The sequence below is a fragment of the Acipenser ruthenus genome, chromosome 22, assembly GCF_902713425.1.
Source record: "Acipenser ruthenus chromosome 22, fAciRut3.2 maternal haplotype, whole genome shotgun sequence".
Classification (NCBI taxonomy): Eukaryota; Metazoa; Chordata; class Actinopteri; order Acipenseriformes; family Acipenseridae; genus Acipenser; species Acipenser ruthenus.
In genome coordinates, this window is record NC_081210.1 from 18,216,503 (window position 1) to 18,236,604 (window position 20,102).

General features: G+C 42.1%; 1 protein-coding gene across 2 annotated transcripts in view; it reads left to right on the forward strand.

The window, feature by feature from the left end:
• Positions 1-20,102, forward strand: part of LOC117431662 (ras-GEF domain-containing family member 1C-like) — a 72,185-nt gene that overhangs the window by 17,154 nt on the left and 34,929 nt on the right. For both annotated transcript variants that reach the window (XM_058996049.1, XM_034926987.2), the window contains exons 2-5: positions 4,230-4,412; positions 10,699-10,821; positions 11,275-11,412; positions 19,349-19,561. In XM_058996049.1, the coding sequence (XP_058852032.1) occupies positions 4,236-4,412; positions 10,699-10,821; positions 11,275-11,412; positions 19,349-19,561 (651 nt within the window). In that variant the 5' untranslated portion in view covers positions 4,230-4,235. The remainder of the gene's footprint in view (positions 1-4,229; positions 4,413-10,698; positions 10,822-11,274; positions 11,413-19,348; positions 19,562-20,102) is intronic.

Consider the following 20,102-nt stretch of genomic DNA (forward strand, 5'->3'; position numbering starts at 1 on the left):
ATTATGCGCTGACGGCACCAACACCAGGCAGACAGTCCCCTGCAGTTTTATCTTTCCGTATTCATCATTTGCTGCAGATGTTATCTCTGCTGTTTCCTTGTGTATCCCACTCATCAGGTGGCAGCCATTTGAATCACTTTGATAAAGTGCCAGGGTTCCTACCTGTGCACTGCATCCTCCACTGAAGAGGGCTTGTATTGCCTGATAGCTTTCATTTTAATAGAACGTGCAATTCATTCAAGAAAACAAGCAGTCCACTAACAATGTGACCGGGCTCTGATATATATGAGGTAGAGTTAAAACATTTAAACACATTCAAAGTGTTATGAATTTCTACCTAAACATTTAGCATTGTTAATGCATATTAACTATTGATGGTAGCTTTAGTGTTTATATAGTAGCAAGTATACAGTATTTCATTTTCAATATCTTTCCATGCTTGTAAATTCTGCCCCCGTGTAGTATACACAATTATGTTACTGCAATTGATATTTTTTAAAACGGTACTCTTTTGGATGGCTGCTCATAATGGGTTAAAAGCATCAAGTAAAAAATTCAGGTTGTAAATTTTGCTATAGTATAATCTAGCAGTTTTCTATTACCATTATAAAATGGTAAATCTGCTAACTAATTTTGTAGTTTTCCAATGCCTCTGCTATACATTTACCATAGTTTACCATAGTTTATGTTTTTTAATGTTTTACCATACCTCTCTGTGCTTTACAGTGCTTACCTGTGCTTTACTTTCTTTCATTGTGATGTATTACACTTTGCTATGCTTTACAATGGTAAACATGTATAAAGGATTGTTTCTTTTTTATTTTTTTATTTTTTAAAATTTGGAATCGCCAATTATTTTACCCCCGATTTTCTCCCAATTTGGAATGCCCAATTATTCAACCCTGCTCACCGCTGCAACCCCCGCACTAACTCAGGAGAGACGAGGACGAGCACTCGCGTCCTCCGAAACATGTGTCGTCAGCCATCTGCTTTTTTCCACACTGCAAGCCCATCATGAAACCATTACAGAACTACAGCGTCGGAGGACCACGCATCTCTGAATTGCACACAGGCAGGCCTGCAGGTGCCCGGTCAGCCACAGTGGTCGCTGTTGTGTGGTGAGCCAAGGACTCCCCAGCCGACCAAAACCCTCCCCGCCCAGGCAGCGCTTGGACAATTGTGCGCCGCCCCTGGGAACTCCTGGCCAAGCTATAGGACGCATCCTGTACTCCGGGCGGAGTTCCTTTTACTGGATGCGCCACTCAGGAGCCCCCCTAAAGGATTGTTTCTTTAGTAAACCATCTAATTTGTGAAGCAAGAAGATCTAGAATTGAATTGAAATGAGGTTGAATATGGTAGAAGATGCTGTTAAAAGGATTTTTGTTAGTAAGTGAATATAGTAACAAATGTAGTTTGGCTTTCGAAAGAAGTTTGTGTTTCAAAGCATTCTCTGACCTAGCTAGTTTGTGTTGATGCCTTTGCTTGGTGGAATGAAACAATATATCTGTGTTGTGGAAGCACACTGTGAGTGGCACTGTAGGCTTGGAATGTATTCCTTTAGAAGAGTTGCTCTGTTTCCTGACCGTGGAAGAGAATGCTAAGGTTTGTGTTGTTCTTGTTTGAGAGCCTGAGCAGTGAAAGCCGGAGTCCTGTCACGTGTTGCACGGGCCCGCAGTACATCCCTGTTTTACTGACTGATTTACTGAGTTGTTTTACCCCTTAAAGCCTGCCTGTTTTTTTCTAGCCTTTGTGTTAACACTATCCCTGTGTGAAAAGGAGAGATGAGAAAAGCACACCTGCTGTGAGTAAAAAAAGACGCTAGATTAGGAGAACAAAGCGAGAAGTGCATTATCAGGGCTTGTTTTGTGCAGTTTATGTGTGGGGGTTATAGGAGGTTGTGTGGTCCAGTGGTTAAAGAAAAGGGCTTGTAACCAGGAGGTCCCCTGTTCAAATCTCACCTCAGCCACTGACTCATTGTGTGACCCTGAGCAAGTCACTTAACCTCCTTGTGCTCCGTCTTTCGGGTGAGACGTAGTTGTAAGTGACTCTGCAGTTGATGCATAGCTCACAGACCCTAGTGTCTGTAAGTCGCCTTGCATAAAGGCATCTGCTAAATAAACAAATAATAATAATGAGTAAGCAGGAGGTAGGGTGGGGGTTTGTGTCTTTTGAGAAGGCAAAGCGCTAACGTGTGGGAAGATCAAAGCATATTGCTTGTAAATCAACATGTAGCACAGTACACTAAAGAGTATAACACAATATATTGCTGCTCCTCAAACCGGGATAAGCATATTATTTTAGCATTGTGGCTCCTGGGGGCGATATAAACATAAGAAAAAATGATTGTTTTAAGAAACGTATCTGAGCACAGTATAGTGCTTTTACATTTTATCCAGTGGCAGCATTCCTGAAGAGCGTGGTTTGCGCACCAGGATGGAACAGGACCTAATTATATAATGCTCAAACAGTTGTCTCCCATTGTCATTGTCAGACCATGGTTGTCACAAACAGTCTTGTTAACTACCATGCTTGATTGAATGTCTGGATAAGGTGAGATTACCCAAACAACTTTACAAATGTCAGCAGCCAGATGTACAGTGCGTGCACCTCCAAACATGAAAGCAAACCTTCAAACAAACCACTTTCCCTTTTATGGTGATGTATAGATAAGGAAAGACTTGATCATAAAATCAACCTCATCTTCCCAGGATTCTTTCTGGTGCATACCATCCGGCACGTGGGTAGCTGGGAAGTGGAGTTTTCCATTGTTTCCCACTGGTGGTACACAAGTAAGGTTTCACCAGCTCCATTCATAGTTATTTCTCAACATGGAGTCCCCACATGAATGTAGGACTGCAACCACCAATAAGTCTGCCGTGAGTAGTAGGAACATGCCTATTTTTTTAAATATTTGTAGTAAATGCCTATGATCAACCCTCTATCAAAACAACATCTTCTATCTTGCTTAACTGAAACTTACAGCAGGTAGATGCATATTTGATATATTACAGAATACATGTGGGGTGTACAATAGCATATTAAAATAGTTGCACAGAGTATGTGTTGAATATGGCAGGTGTTTCTGTTTTTTGTCCATCTTCTGAAAAAAAAAATGTAATCAGCAGGTCCGGGTATCAGCTGTTGTAATGCAGTAGCAGAACTGCTTGTTAATATTGGATATTTGAAGTCTACTTCTTGCCTTTCTGGTGGTGAGAGAGTCATGCACAGAAAGCTCTACTGCCATTTTAAATTGTGTTTTGTAGAGGATTCGAAAGGTAATTCTACTGCTTCACATTTGTCCCTAGACTGGATTATTCTCTAAAGCTAGATGAATCTGTGGGTTAAGATACATATTAACTTTGCAAAAGATTGTTTGTCTAACAGGAAGGACAGTTTGTGATGTTCAAGGTCATTCACCCAGGAGACATTGAGACAATCCTACATTGAATATTGTACTAGTCTTGGCAGTAACCACTCAGAAAATAATGTTTTGTGTAAAATAGAGAACAAATGCTCCCCCGAGTTATTCAGCATTGTTAGTACACAAATCATATTTAGGTTGCCACTGCACCTTTGAGACAGACTTCTCATTAAAATGCTTAGCCTATTTTTAAAGAGGAGACCATTATCTGTTCAGGGATACCAAGATATTTAATGAGCAAGTCGTCTGAGTGAAGTTATCCGGGAACAAACTCCCCATCCCCAGCTGTGCTGCTTTCCACTGGAGCAAAATGCTTAGCAACCTTTCTATGAATACAGCTAAATATGAGGAAATAATCGCATCGGGAAGGGAGAATCTCAATTTATTCAAAACAAGTAGCACATTTTGAGAGCGCTGTGCTGGTTAATTGATTTTTAGCTCTACTAGGTTATTCAGAGAGACAGTGCTGAGGACTTTACACTTCTTAATAACGAGCACAACCTCTTTTTTTATGGTGTTTGATTTATTTTTCCAGCATAATGTCAAATAACCCTTCCTACAGCGAGGCACAAACAGTTTTATTGTTCATATTCTAATGTTCTATTTTATGAAAACCCAATGTTGTGGTGAAAAAGCATGAAAAGAGAATCAACAAATTGGCTAGGAAACAAACCTATCCCAGTATGTATAGATCAGCTGTATTCATGGGCATTTTTGATGGGCATTTTGTGTGTAATGCAGTGTTTTCTTGGCAGAAGAGGTATGTGGATTGTTACTTACCCTGTTCCTTTCATATTGTCTCTGGTAGGGCGGCATGCCCCAAACGCTGAGTTCTACCAGTATGTTTACCCCCAGTGGATTCAGCCCTCATCTGCAACCTCCTAAAGAAAGTGACCAAGGAGGACTGGTCTTCCAGGATGGAAACCTCACCTCTGCATCCCTCGATGCTTTAATACAACACCTGGTTCCCACTACAGAGTACTACCCAGAGGTAAGGGAGATGAGTAACGCTTAGAAGAAGCACTGCAAGGAGCACCAACAAGTACAGCTGCTACTTTGTTTCCAACATGTAGTGCCCTTGTTTTGTTTTTTTTGTTTTACATATTTAAGCAGGTTGGGGTTTCTCAAATTGTCATTTATAACCTAGTGTGCTAATCCTTCAAGTTGAGGGGGCAGGTCAGTTCAGATACAGACGTGCTCAAATTTGTTGGTACCCTTACAGCTCATTGAAATAATGCTTCATTCCTCCTGAAAAGTGATGAAATTAAAAGCTATTTTATCATGTATACTTGCATGCCTTTGGTATGTCATAGAATAAAGCAAAGAAGCTGTGAAAAGAGATGAATTATTGCTTATTCTTCAAAGATATTCTAAAATGGCCTGGACACATTTGTTGGTACCCCTTAGAAAAGATAATAAATAATTGGATTATAGTGATATTTCAAACTAATTAGTTTCTTTAATTAGTATCACACATGTCTCCAATCTTGTAATCAGTCATTCAGCCTATTTAAATGGAGAAAAGTAGTCACTGTGCTGTTTGGTATCATTGTGTGCACCACACTGAACATGGACCAGAGAAAGCAAAGGAGAGAGTTGTCTGAGGAGATCAGAAAGAAACTAATAGACAAGCATGGTAAAGGTAAAGGCTACAAGACCATCTCCAAGCAGCTTGATGTTCCTGTGACAACAGTTGCAAACATTATTAAGAAGTTTAAGGTCCATGGAACTGTAGCCAACCTCCATGGGCGCGGCCGCAAGAGGAAAATCGACCCCAGATTGAACAGAAGGATAGTGCGAATGGTAGAAAAAGAACCAAGGATAACTGCCAAAGAGATACAAGCTGAACTCCAAGGTGAAGGTACGTCAGTTTCTGATCGCATCATCCGTCGCTTTTTGAGCGAAAGTGGGCTCCATGGAAGAAGACCCAGGAGGACTCCACTTTTGAAAGAAAAACATAAAAAAGCCAGACTGGAATTTGCTAAATTGCATATTGACAAGCCACAGTCCTTCTGGGAGAATGTCCTTTGGAGAGATGAGTCAAAACTGGAGCTTTTTGGCAAGTCACATCAGCTCTATGTTCACAGACGAAAAAATGAAGCTTTCAAAGAAAAGAACACCATACATACAGTGAAACATGGAGGAGGCTTGGTTATGTTTTGGGGCTGCTTTGCTGCGCCTGGCACAGGGTGCCTTGAATCTGTGCAGGGCACAATGAAATCTCAAGACTATCAAGGCATTCTGGAGCGAAACGTACTGCCCAGTGTCAGAAAGCTCTGTCTCAGTCGCAGGTCATGGGTCCTCCAACAGGATAATGACCCAAAACACACAGCTAAAAGCACCCAAGAATGGATAAGAACAAAACATTGGACTATTCTGAAGTGGCCTTCTATGAGTCCTGATCTGAATCCTATCGAACATCTATGGGAAAGAGCTGAAACTTGAGGTCTGGAGAAGGCACCCATCAAACCTGAGACAGCTGGAGTAGTTTGCTCAGGAAGAGTGGGCCAAACTACCTGTTAACAGGTACAGAAGTCTCATTGAGAGCTACAGAAAACGTTTGATTGCAGTGATTGCCTCTAAAGGTTGTGCAACAAAATATTAGGTTAGCGGTCCCATCATTTTTGTCCATGCCATTTTCATTTGTTTTATTATTTACAATATTATGTTGAATAAAAAATCAAAAGCAAAGTCTGATTTCTATTAAATATGGAATAAACAATGGTGGATGCCAATTACTTTTGTCAGTTTCAAGTTATTTCAGAGAAAATTGTGCATTCTTCGTTTTTTGTAAAGGGGTACTGTGGCAATGCGCCCCGCCCCTGTGTGCATTTGTGTGTGTTGTGTTGTATGTATGCGTGCGTATGTTAATGTTGGTGTATAGATTGGTACACGGGATATAAACGGGTCTGTGTTTCACGTGTGTTTAAAAAGTGTAGATTTGTATTTAGGCACGAGGAGAGCACAAATCACTTCACGTGCTGGTTAAATGTAATATGTGCGCACGGGGTTGCACAGAATTAATTCACGTGCTGGGATTCAAGTGAATAATTAATTAGTAATTGAATCCCAGCACAACAGTATATATAGAGACACGTAGCACTCAGACGGGGTTGGGTGTTCGGAAGAGGAGAACGGGTGAGAGAGAGAGGAGAGTTAAAATAAGTAAAATCATTAAACGTAAAGATAAGTTTGTTTGTACTCACCGTGTCTGTCTGTCTGTCCGTGCACCGTTTGTTTAGTGTTAGTCCGTTTTGTATGTCTATTTATTTTGGCGTGTAGTGCCGTGTCCTGTTTTGTATTCCGTTATTTAAACCTGTTATTTTGTTATTAAACGCTGAGTGCCACCATTGCACTCAGCTCATCACAACCACCGTCTCTGTGTCTGTGTTTGAAATCCTTTCTGGTCTGACGCCACCCACTCTGGCCGTCTTTGTGACACGTGGTGTCATCGTGGGATAGCCGCGCCTCCAAGCGTCAGACCAGGAGGGGTCTGGATTTAAAAAAAAAAAAAAAAAAAAAAAGATTACAAATATTGTTTTGGGGAAAAAAAAAAAAAAAGAGTCAATGGCAGAAGACGCCATCAAACTGCGGGGCTGGTTCCTGGAGAATGCTGGGCTGGAGGCCCAGTCTCTGCCCATGGTCGTCCGGGCTCTGTGGATGATGGACTGTGAGAGATGGGAGGCATATCAGGAGGAACACACCCCAAACACCTTGGAGGAAGGTGTGGAGTTTGTCCTCAGCTACCTGGAGGCAACCATAAATGGAACAGCAGCCCAGGTAGCAGGACCACCAGCAGAGGAGTACCTGCTGTCCCCATCTCCACCAGCAGAGGGTGAGTACCTGCTGTCCCCATCTCCACCAGCAGAGGGTGAATGCCTGCTGGTTTTGCCTCCACAGCCCAAGCGGAAGGAGCCCGAACGTCCTACGCCTGAGTGGGAGGAGCCCGAACGTCCTACGCCTGAGTGGGAGGAGCCCGAACGTCCTACGCCTGAGTGGGAGGAGCCCGAACGTCCTACGCCTGAGTGGGAGGAGCCCGAACGTCCTACGCCTGAGTGGGAGGAGCCCGAACGTCCTACGCCTGAGTGGGAGGAGCCCGAACGTCCTACGCCTGAGTGGGGGGAGCCCGAACGTCCACAGCCCAAGAGGGGGGAGTCGGTGCGTCCACAGCCCAAAAGGGAGGAGTCGGTGCGTCCACAGCCCAAAAGGGAGGAGTCGGTGCGTCCACAGCCCAAAAGGGAGGAGTCGGTGCGTCCACAGCCCAAAGGGAGGCAAGTCGGGGCTTCCACAGCTCTGGGACCCAAGCCACCAGCAGAGGGGAAATGCCTGCTGGTTCAGCCCCAAGAGCCGGAAGGGGAGGGGTTACAGGCTCAACCCCCTGAAAATTTTTGGGGGGGAGAAGGGCAGGATGCTGGTGTCCCCCAGCAGCCTCTCGCTATGCTGCTGAAGGCAGCACGGCGCGCACATGCCCAGCCGCCACAGCAGAGGGAGCCAGCACCGCCAGGAGCAGAGGAGCTGGAGCTGCCTCTGCCTCCACCACCGCCAGGAGCAGAGGAGCTGGAGCTGCCTCTGCCTCCACCACCGCCAGGAGCAGAGGAGCTGGAGCTGCCTCTGCCTCCACCACCACCAGGAGCAGAGGAGCTGGAGCTGCCTCTGTTTCCGCCACCACCACCGCAAGGAGCAGAGGAGCAGGAGCTGCCTCTGCCTCCGCCACCACCACCGCAAGGAGCAGAGGAGCTGGAGCTGCCTCTGCCTCCACCACCGCCAGGAGCAGAGGAGCTGGAGCTGCCTCTGCCTCCACCACCGCCAGGAGCAGAGGAGCTGGAGCTGCCTCTGCCTCCACCACCGCCGGGAGCAGAGGAGCAGGAGCTGCCTCTGCTGCCCGTACCTCCGCAGGGAGTACGGTGGCCGGAGCCCCAGAAAGGGGAGCTGCCGGCCACGAAGAAGGGGGAGGAGGTCTGGAGACCACTTTCCCCAGCAGCAGTTTCGCTGCAGGAGTTCTTGTGGCCGGAGCCCCACAGGAGGGAGCTGCCGGCTACGAAGAAGGGGGAGGTCGGGGGACCACCTGCCCCCGCAGCTTTTTCGCTGCAGGACGGGACCAACAGGCTGTCAGCCGTGCCACTACCGGCAGGGGTGCTGACAGCATGGCCAGCCATGGGCCCACTGAAGCCTCCCTTCCCAGCCCGAGACTTTGTCCTGGACTGCTGGGTTTTTAAGGGGGGAGGTGGCCGTTGAGGCCATGTGTGCTGCGCACAAGGGGGGGTATATGTGGCAATGCGCCCCGCCCCTGTGTGCATTTGTGTGTGTTGTGTTGTATGTATGCGTGCGTATGTTAATGTTGGTGTATAGATTGGTACACGGGATATAAACGGGTCTGTGTTTCACGTGTGTTTAAAAAGTGTAGATTTGTATTTAGGCACGAGGAGAGCACAAATCACTTCACGTGCTGGTTAAATGTAATATGTGCGCACGGGGTTGCACAGAATTAATTCACGTGCTGGGATTCAAGTGAATAATTAATTAGTAATTGAATCCCAGCACAACAGTATATATAGAGACACGTAGCACTCAGACGGGGTTGGGTGTTCGGAAGAGGAGAACGGGTGAGAGAGAGAGGAGAGTTAAAATAAGTAAAATCATTAAACGTAAAGATAAGTTTGTTTGTACTCACCGTGTCTGTCTGTCTGTCCGTGCACCGTTTGTTTAGTGTTAGTCCGTTTTGTATGTCTATTTATTTTGGCGTGTAGTGCCGTGTCCTGTTTTGTATTCCGTTATTTAAACCTGTTATTTTGTTATTAAACGCTGAGTGCCACCATTGCACTCAGCTCATCACAACCACCGTCTCTGTGTCTGTGTTTGAAATCCTTTCTGGTCTGACGCCACCCACTCTGGTCGTCTTTGTGACAGGTACCAACAAATTTGAGCACGTCTGTAGGTCAAGGCTTGTGTCCCTACACAGTTAGAGCTATCTTATAAGAAGTAACTGACAAGCAAACTACCACCAAGGTTTGCTTTCAAATTGAAGTAAATGGCATTCAAATTAAGAACTGCAGTCCTAGTAGTATAGGAAAAAATAGCAGCCCAGTAAACTAAAATGAAAATACAACTATAACTATAGCTATAGTTGTGCCTGGGACACTGAAGCTTATTAATAATTTACACTTTTCATTATTGAGGGCAGTGTTTCTGTACAGTTACAGAGTGCTGAAAGAGTTTAATGTGGAAACCCAACACTGAAATATGTGTTGGTGTGAAATTGACACAACCTTTAAAGTCCCCCCCCCCCCCCCCCACCTCCCCTTATTGCTCAACAAACATGAATGTACATACCTGATATTCAAATGTACTGAATGGGAATTCCCAATAGCCTTATTAACATGCAGCCACTTCTTCCTCATTAATACCCAGGCCTTGCTCCATAAAAAATGGACTCAACACACAAGACCAGTGTAGTAGCCATCCTAGTGATCTTCATTGAAAGTGCATTGGCACCAGCGGTAAGTGGCAATGGCAGTACAGTCTCTGCTACAATGGTGTGTGCTGTTGATGGCTCTCACAGTGGTAGCATTTGCATATTTTCACAGCTCAATGCACACTGCTGTCACTCCATTACTTTTTTATACAATTATTTAAGGTAATGTTTTTTAAATCCTAAAATATTGCTGATAGCTCTTACATTAGTATCAGTTATCCTCAGACATTGGAGAGAGACGAGAGTCTCTGTCAGTGAAGACTTGCTGAATACAGCTAAATATGAGAAATAGCCTATGCACAGGGAATCTTAATTTGTTCAAAAACACTTGTGCACATTCAAAGTGCTGTGCTGGTTAATTCATTTCTAGCTCTACAGTATCCAGAGAAACAGTGCTGATGACCTCTCACTTCCCAATAACGAGCACGCACAAGACTCTTTATTAATTTTAAATAGATTTTTTTTAACTGAAGGAACACAAAGCCACTTTTTCAGCAACAGTGGCTTGAAACCTGGTTCCAGGAGACCGGGAGATCTAGTTTGAGGCAGCTTTGCTGTATCAAACCCCAAGTCTCCCTGGTTTGCCACACTAACCTTGTCTCCTGAAAAGTGGCTTCGTGTTCCCTCAGCTTTAAAGCATGCAGTCATTCTTCCCACTGTAGGCCAGGATTCTTTTTTGTTTTTAGTGGGGTTTTTTTTTAGAATTCTGACCTCTACATCAATGCTCCCTTTAATAGCCTTTCCCTTTGTTTGGGCTGCTATATCAATATTAAAGGTGTGACCTGTGCTCTCTTTTCTTTTGCAGAAAGCCTACATATTTACATTCCTCCTGAGCTCCAGACTCTTCATTGAACCTCATGACCTGCTCTCCAGATTGTGCCACATGTGCATCGAACAGCAGAACCTTAACGACCCTGTACTTGATAAGGTGGGACACGTTTTGTATCTGTAAATATTCTTTAGATTAGTTTAGGAGTGTAAATGCTCTTTGTACCAGTGCAAAGTTCAGCAAAACACAACTCAGAGCATGTATATAGCTTCAAATATCATTTTAAATGCTTTTTTTTATCTTTCATTTACTATTGTATGGTGTTTGCAGTCATCTTGTAGGGCAAGTACTCTCTCTGCCTGTTTATAAGTAGAGTAGGCTAGCAGAGTTGAAAAGTCACATGATTTGAATGGACTGAGGAAGGCTGTTCATTCCAGACAGATTAAAGTAGCTCAAAGTCAGATGAATTTAGTGAAAAATCAAATAGCTCAATAGTTGAGCAACAGAAACCAGAAGCATTCAGAATGATTAGTATTGTTCTACTATTGAGTATTGTGTTTCCTCTTGTTATCTAAAACATTGTTAGTAAAGATTTTTTTCTCTTGTTTTTAGGCAAAAGTCAGAAAATTTGGGCCCAAAATCCTGCAGCTCCTGACAGAGTGGGCGGAGACGTTCCCGTATGACTTCAGAGAGGAGAAGATGGTGGCACACGTGAAGGGAATGATCCACAGGATCGCTTCCTGCGATGAGGTACACACAGCTTCCACGAGTGAAATAACCAGAGCACTCCGTGAACATACCCTGTTTATACAATAAGTGTAATCTAATGAGAAGAAAGTATGTTTAAACTTGTATTTGACAGCTGAATTCAATTTGCTTAGTACCACAGTGTAATGAGGAACAGCATGATTTGCCTGTCATTGAATTTGAATGAAAGCAAGATTCACGCTGCAGCATTGACTTTGAAAAAGGTTATTCCATCCTAGATCTCTCAATACAAGGATAAAATATGTTATGCAATGTACTGGGGTCTGTCTTAATGATCTAAACCAGGTGTTCTCAAACTGGGGGTCGCAAAGGATTTAGTGGAATAAACTTTATTTATTTATTAAATGTATTACCTTTATGCACATCGACTTACAAAAACAACACGCCCTCCCTATAGTACTACTAATTAGTACGTCCGACTTTCTCCTCCTTCCTTCATATCTGTGGGTCCCGCCTATATCTTTATGTAACCAGAAGTTACTTAGTTACAGATATACCGCCGTATTTGGAGGTTACGCGCTAAACTGAAGGGTGAACAGTGATGTCTTTAGAATTGGGTATGATACTTAAGTGGTCCTTTCCTTGACATTTCTCACTGATTATTCTGGTAACCATAAAAGAGAGCAATCAATGAAGCAAAGAAGAGTTCATCTCATATGAAAACGTAATAAACTAAATGACCATTTTACAAAGACAAGCTTTTTTGTGGATGAGTTTCAGTATTCGAACTACATTGTGTAATAAAATGGATCGTTTTTGAAAAAGCCTGCTTCTAAGATGGCCAGTGAGGAATGTGAGCATGGAAGTCATGTTTCAAAAGCGAAAAGTCGGAAATATGATGACAGATATATTGAGCTGGGGTTTACATCTGCTGGATCTGCGACTAATCCACAGTGTGTTCTTTATGGTGAAATACGTGCTCGTGAAAGTGTGAAGCCTTCAAAAATGCACCATCATTTAGAAACCAAGCATCCTTCCCTGAAGGACAAACCAATAGATTTTTTCCAGAGGAAGTTGGTGAATCTGAAAAAACAATAGGCTTTAAGGATAGCAAAAGGCGGTAAGCCCCACACTATTGAGAAATGGCAACCATTATGCTGGGACCTGACTCCGCAAGCCCCTTTCAAACGATTCGGTTGGACGGCGTATTCATGAAATGGCTGCTGACGTTCATGAACAGCTTTACTGTTTTGCTATCCAACTCAATGAATCGACTGATATATCAGGGGCTGCACAGCTATTAGCTTTTGTAAGATACATTTGTGACGTATCCGTGTAGGAGGATGTATTGTTTTGTCGTCCACTTTCAGGTCAAGCTACTGGGGAAAGCATTCATGACACTTTTTCTGAGGCAGGTAAAGATGCTGGGCTGGACTGGGAGCTGTGTATTGGGAATGTACTATTAGTGCCAGAGCTATGACTGGAAAGAACAGTGGTCTGGAGACTCGAATTCAGCATGTTGTTTGCAATGCTACTTGGACTCATTGTTCAATACCTTGTGAAGCTTTAGCTGCTAAGAATATGTTGATCTTCACAAGGTGCTTGATGAGGCTGTAAAAGTGGTGAACTCCATCAAAGGTCGACCAACTAATGCACGTTTGTTTTCCTTGATTTGCGAAGTAATGAACATCAGCAATTGCTGTTTCATACTAAAGTATGATGGATTTCACGTGGGGAGGTTTTGATATGTTTGTATGAGCTGAGATGAGAAGCAGTGTTTTTTCTGGAGAAATGATGATTTCCTTATGCTGGACTTCTCCAAGATTCACAGTGGCTTGCAATGCTTGCTTATCTCGCGGATGTGTTTGGTCGGCTCAATGAACTCAACAAAAGTCTACAGGGACGTGATATATAACCTTTTTTTTTTATGAATGACAAGATCGAAGCATTCATTCAAAAGCTTAATATCTGTTGTGCAGGGTGGCAGTTTTGAAACTTTCTCTCTGATGGCAGATGTCATGAGGGAAAATGAATTCTGTGAGTTGAAGATAAAGGACATCATCCTGTCGCACTTGCAAGGCCTATAAAACCAGCTGCAGCATTATTTTCCTCAGGTTACAGCAACAGGAAGCCTTTGGGTAAGAGACCCATTTGAAGATGCTGTTAAAAATACAGCCTTGCCCCCAACAGTGCAGGACAAGCTTGTGGATTTAGCATGCGATAATACCCTGAAACTTTTCCAAAACAATTACTTCGTGATTTTTGGTTATCTCTGCACATGGACTGCAAAGAACTAGTCTGCGAAGCCATGAAAGTGCTTGTGCCTTTTGCATCGACATACTTTTGTGAGTCACTAATCTGGTTGCAATCTAAAGCAAATAACGTAACCGTCTCAATGTTGAATTGATAACAGAACTGGCAGAAGGCACAGATGTCACTGTCCATCCATCAACAGTCCAAAGCACTTTTGACCATTGTTCCATAGTCCAATTTCTGTGTTCTTGTGCATATTTTAGCCTTTTAGTCTTGTTCCCCTTTCTTAACAGAGGTATTCTTACTGCAACACATTCTTTAAGTCCTGATTTCAAGAGTGACCTTCGTACTGTTGATTTGATGGACAACGACATCTGTGCCTTCTGCCAGTTCTGTTGTCAATTCAACGCTTGTCTTCTTTCTGTTCCTTAAGGATATTATCTTCAAGTATTGTTCATCCTTGTTGAACAGCTTTTTGGGTCTTCCTGTAACATGTGCATGGCTGTTAGTATAACACTGCCTGTAACATGTGCATGGCTGTTAGTTTTGAGGAGATATGCTGTTGATATCTTACACAGGGACCTACATTCTCATGGGACTCATACCGACAGTGTGTTATTTTTATCCTTGTCGGTTACTCACCTATCTTGAATTCAGGGTATATATTTGCCCTGCGTTCAGTTTAAAAGATGACAGTCCATTCTTATTTGACAGGTGATCAAAACAGAGAATTCACTGTTTGTTTTACACAACTCAAGTTGTTTGAAGTCTTCTTTATTGCTTCTGTGATACCAGAAATCACTAACGGAGAAACAGTTAAGGCTTGAATAGTTGCCATTGTTTGTATTCTTAGTTTCAAGCCAAAGCTTAAAAGGATTATCTATGTTCCAGCATAAGAAAGGCATGCTAATCAGAAATACTGATAAATAATTCAAAAGAGGGCAGGACCCTTGAAGATAATGAAGATGGAATATATTAAACACTGGTTTGGTTACTAATGAGCTGGCCTTTCTTGTATAAATTATTATTATTATTATTATTATTATTATTATTATTATTATCTTCCCTTATCAAAGTTTTCCATGGTATATTTGTACAGTCATTTTGCAGTTTTCCCATGCTTTTCTCTTGGTTATACTATGCATTTACCGTAGTTTACCCTGGTTTGCCATGTTATTTAATTAAGAATGATGGTACTCCAGGGCGTTGTGATTTGCTGAAATATCACAATGGCTGTGGGGTTAAAGGCACATCACAGCACCCTGCAGTAACATAATGGCATTTATAATCATTGCTTACTAACATACCAATCAGGCACTTACAGTCTTGATAATGATTTTCATTGGTGTGTCCTTCCGCTGTTTTAAACAGGATTGTTCTGGTGAGGCGCTGTGTGTGAGTGGGATGTGTTACCGTATTTACTCGAGTTTAAGTCGCACTTTTGTGGCCAAAATAAAAGTTCAAATTTGGGGGGAGCGACTTGGATTTGAGGTTTTTAGTTAGGGTACCAATTTACATTTGCTCATGTCAATTATTCTGGTGCGCTTGAACAAGACCGACTGTACACAGTACTGCCCACTACAGATATTACTCTCAGTACAGTACCAGTATATTAAAATGGCTGCACAGCGAACTTCATGAACATTTTTTAATGCAGCTTTTAAAAGAAAAGTAATTTTTTGCTGATGAAAAGAGAAACTGCGGCAGCTGAGATGTGTCAGAAGATGGAGACGCAATTGAAAGGCTATGCAATACTATAATATTACCAGTATAGTACTTGTTGAAATGATCAACGTTGGTCCGGCTTCAAAATGAACACTCATTTATTTATATATCTTTCTTTCTCTATCTGGAGGAGCACAAGAAACAGGCACACTAAGGTAATGGCAGATTCTCCATCGCTCTCTGATTCACTAACTTACTCACTGTTATTATGGTCTGTGCCTGGTTTAACTACGGGAACCCCACTAGTGTAAATGCCAAAATCCCCTAGTGGGTGTGAGAAATACAGCAGCAAGACATTCAACATTGGGAACAGGTTAAAAAGTCACCAGGATGACTGAAAAAGAAAATGACATCAAAAGTGGTTCTGAACTACAAGAAGAATACATTATATAAGATAATGGATATTTCAGACCCATACCAGGTTGATATTTAATTCATGAGCTCAACATTTAAAAAGCTTAATATTCATCTAATGAGCAGTGCTGGGACTCAGTTGGATTCCTCAGAGCATTGTGATTCCACAGCAAAGGACTGCCCACCCGAGTGAGCATCAGCTGGATGGTGATACATGTGGTACCATTTACAGGTTCTGCATGCCAGAAACAAGCACTGTACCTTAGGATATACAAGAAGCACGCCGCTTTTTAGTATATCAGAAGCAGTTATATCATACAATTTACACTTATGGAAACAGAATATTTTGCAATATTTTGGGAAAAATATGTTTCAGCTCTGTGATTGGAGGGGATCCAGGTATGGAGGCACACCTTCCTGTAATCAAGCAGGCAGGTATATAAGAATAATGTTGCAGGGGTTGCCTGTGTTAAGGCTGGAGCTGTTTACAGACCCGGTGACATTGATTCTATATCTATTGAATGTATTTCGTAGCTAGGGACTATTTAAGTACAGAGTTATGTTTTGTTTTTTGCTTTGATTTACGGCTAACCCTCTGCAAAGCGTGGCATTAAAAATAAACATACAGATACCGTCCTATTTAAACATAACCGCTGTTATCCAGAGGGCTGTTTACATCAAAGGTCCTGGGAAGTGACAAAGTCACAAATAGAGAACATGCTTATATATACAGGTTTGAAAGGAGGTATAACTGCAGTGTAGTAAAATGAAAATGTATATTTTTGGAAATGATAAGTAGGACCTGTTCTGAGGGTTATTTCTGCTGTTTTATAACGTAACATCACAGACTTACTGGAATCTTTCACTAATCAAATAGGAGTGGATTATTCAGCTGCCTGTGCTAGCTTGAGCAAAACATGCACTTGAAGCCAGAGGTCAGAGGTCAGACTTTGAGCCAGTCACCAGGGACACTGGCTTTGAATTTAAAGCTGTTTATTTGTTGGTACCCCTCCACAAAAATCGAAGAATGCACAATTTTCTCTGAAATAACTTGAAACTGACAAAAGTAATTGGCATCCACCATTGTTTATTCCATATTTAATAGAAATCAGACTTTGCTTTTGATTTTTTATTCAACATAATATTGTAAATAATAAAACAAATGAAAATGGCATGGACAAAAATGATGGGACCGCTAACCTAATATTTTGTTGCACAACCTTTAGAGGCAATCACTGCAATCAAACGTTTTCTGTAGCTCTCAATGAGACTTTTGCACCTGTTAACAGGTAGTTTGGCCCACTCTTCCTGAGCAAACTGCTCCAGCTGTCTCAGGTTGGATGGGTGCCTTCTCTAGACTGCAAGTTTCAGCTCTTTCCATAGATGTTCGATAGGATTCAGATCAGGACTCATAGAAGGCCACTTCAGAATAGTCCAATGTTTTGTTCTTATCCATTCTTGGGTGCTTTTAGCTGTGTGTTTTGGGTCATTATCCTGTTGGAGGACCCATGACCTGCGACTGAGACAGAGCTTTCTGACACTGGGCAGTACATTTCGCTCCAGAATGCCTTGATAGTCTTGAGATTTCATTGTGCCCTGCACAGATTCAAGGCACCCTGTGCCAGGCGCAGCAAAGCAGCCCCAAAACATAACCGAGCCTCCTCCATGTTTCACTGTAGGTATGGTGTTCTTTTCTTTGAAAGCTTCATTTTTTCGTCTGTGAACATAGAGCTGATGTGACTTGCCAAGAAGCTCCAGTTTTGACTCATCTGTCCAAAGGACATTCTCCCAGAAGGATTGTGGCTTGTCAATATGCATTTTAGCAAATTCCAGTCTGGCTTTTTTATGTTTTCCTTTCAAAAGTGGAGTCCTCCTGGGTCTTCTTCCATGGAGCCGATCAGAAACTGACGTACCTTCACTTTGGAGTTCAGCTTGTATCTCTTTGGCAGTTATCCTTGGTTCTTTTTCTACCATTCGCACTATCCTTCTGTTCAATCTGGGGTCGATTTTCCTCTTGCGGCTGCGCCCAGGGAGGTTGGCTACAGTTCCATGGACCTTAAACTTCTTAATAATATTTGCAACTGTTGTCACAGGAACATCAAGCTGCTTGGAGATGGTCTTGTAGCCTTTACGTTTACCATGCTTGTCTATTATTTTCTTTCTGATCTCCTCAGACAACTCTCTCCTTTGCTTTCTCTGGTCCATGTTCAGTGTGGTGCACACAATGATACCAAACAGCACAGTGACTACTTTTCTCCATTTAAATAGGCTGAATGACTGATTACAAGATTGGAGACATGTGTGATACTAATTAAAGAAACTACTTAGTTTGAAATATCACTATAATCCAATTATTTATTATCTTTTCTAAGGGGTACCAACAAATGTGTCCAGGCCATTTTAGAATATCTTTGAAGAATCAGCAATAATTCATCTCTTTTCATAGCTTCTTTGCTTTATTCTATGACATACCAAAGGCATGCAAGTATACATGATAAAATAGCTTTTAATTTCATCACTTTTCAGGAGGAATGAAGCATTATTTCAATGAGCTGTAAGGGTACTAACAAATTTGAGCACGTCTGTAACTAAAAAGAATGAATCCCTTTTTTATATAATTTCTAAAAAGCTAAAATGATTTAGATCAAACAAGGAACACTATAGGCATAAAACAAACCCCTCGTTGGCACACAATAATACAATATGATAACTGGGAGTTCCTCTATGGATTTATTAATGGTACCCCAATTCTTAGGTACTTGGGTATAGTCAATCTCAATGTTTCTGAATTGAAACACTGCCATTGTTTACATCAATAACATGTGTGTATCAAGGTTATGAAACATCTAACATTGCACTTGAGTCTTTTGTGTATTTCTGTCTGTAAAAATGTGTAAAATGTTGACAGTGATATTTAGATAAAGTCCCCACTGTCTGTAAATATAATGCTTGTTTCTAATCATCAGAACATAAGAAAAGTTTTGAATGAGAGGAGGCTTCTTGCCCAGTTCCTAGTTGCTGATTGATCCCAAAATGTTGTCTAGTTGTTTCTTAAAGGGTACCAATGATTCAGCGTCAATTACTCGGTATCCCATTCCATACCCTCACCTATCTCTGTGTAAAAAAGGGTCTGTGTCCTAATTTCAAACTCTTTGTCCTTGTGAATAAAATAATGAATAGGGTTAACTTTGTTGACTCCTTCATTTTAAAAACTACCTTTCTTTGTTCTGGACTAAATAGATTACATTTGCTCAGCCTATCTTCATCACTCATGTTGTATAGCCCTGTGATTACTCAGGTTTCCTTTGCTGTACTGTTTCCAACACAGCAAAGTCCTTTTTGTATCGTGGGGACCAGAACTGATTACAGTGTTCTTAGTGCTGTCTCACCAGTGTGTTATACAACCTCACCAGAACCGCCTTTGATTGGTACTCTACACTTTTGACTAACCCAAGCATTTTGCCACCGTTCATTTCTGCAAATGTGTTCAGACGGTAAAAGATGATAAAAGATTAAGCAGCCATAAATATTCAGTCAGCAGGGAGACTAGTTAATTAAGATTCTAATGTAATTACATATTTGTCTTGGTTTCTGTTTTATTAAACTTATTTCAACGTGATGCTAACAATAAAACCCTTTCGAACAGGCATACTGGAAAACGATGAACCAGCTCCTTCAGAATCTGAACCAGAAGCTGGCCTCCTTGAACCAAGGGGAGGAAAGCATTGTTAAAGTTAACGCCTCCGTCTCGGACAAGCTGGTTGCCTACAAGAGCAAACCCCCTCCCATTCAGAGGGACATACTGACCATCTGCAACGACCCTTACACGCTGGCACAGCAGCTAACCCACGTGGAGCTGGTAAGTCTTCCAGCCGACACTCAACACTGGGACACATTTATCCCAGTAAATGTAGCTAACGAAATAGTTCCATAAAATAGGGTTACCATGTGGCTCCAGATTAACCGAACGCTGTGAGACAGAACGGGATTTCAAACTTGCCCCTAAATTGAAATAAATGAATGTGTAAATGAACCATCCTTAGCTACAATTAATAATAGTGCTTAAATACCAGCATGCGCGTCAAATAATTGTATTATACTAAGAATGAATTGCAGCCAGTTGCTGTTTTTTTCTGTTTGTTAAAATTCAATCGCCCGTATTATTCTGCAAATACAATCAAAGCATCGTCATCTCGTTGCTCTATTGATAGATTAGCTGTTCGTTCATTAAGATCTGATCAGAAGCAGCTGATCAGTGTGACTTGTTTGCTGCGCCCAAGCAATTCCACCACAGCAGGATTAATCTCAGCAAAGGTGGAGCTCATTTATACGTGAATTACTTTCAATTTAGGGGGAATTTTGAAATCCCGGTCTGTCTCAAAGCGTCCGGTTAATCTGGA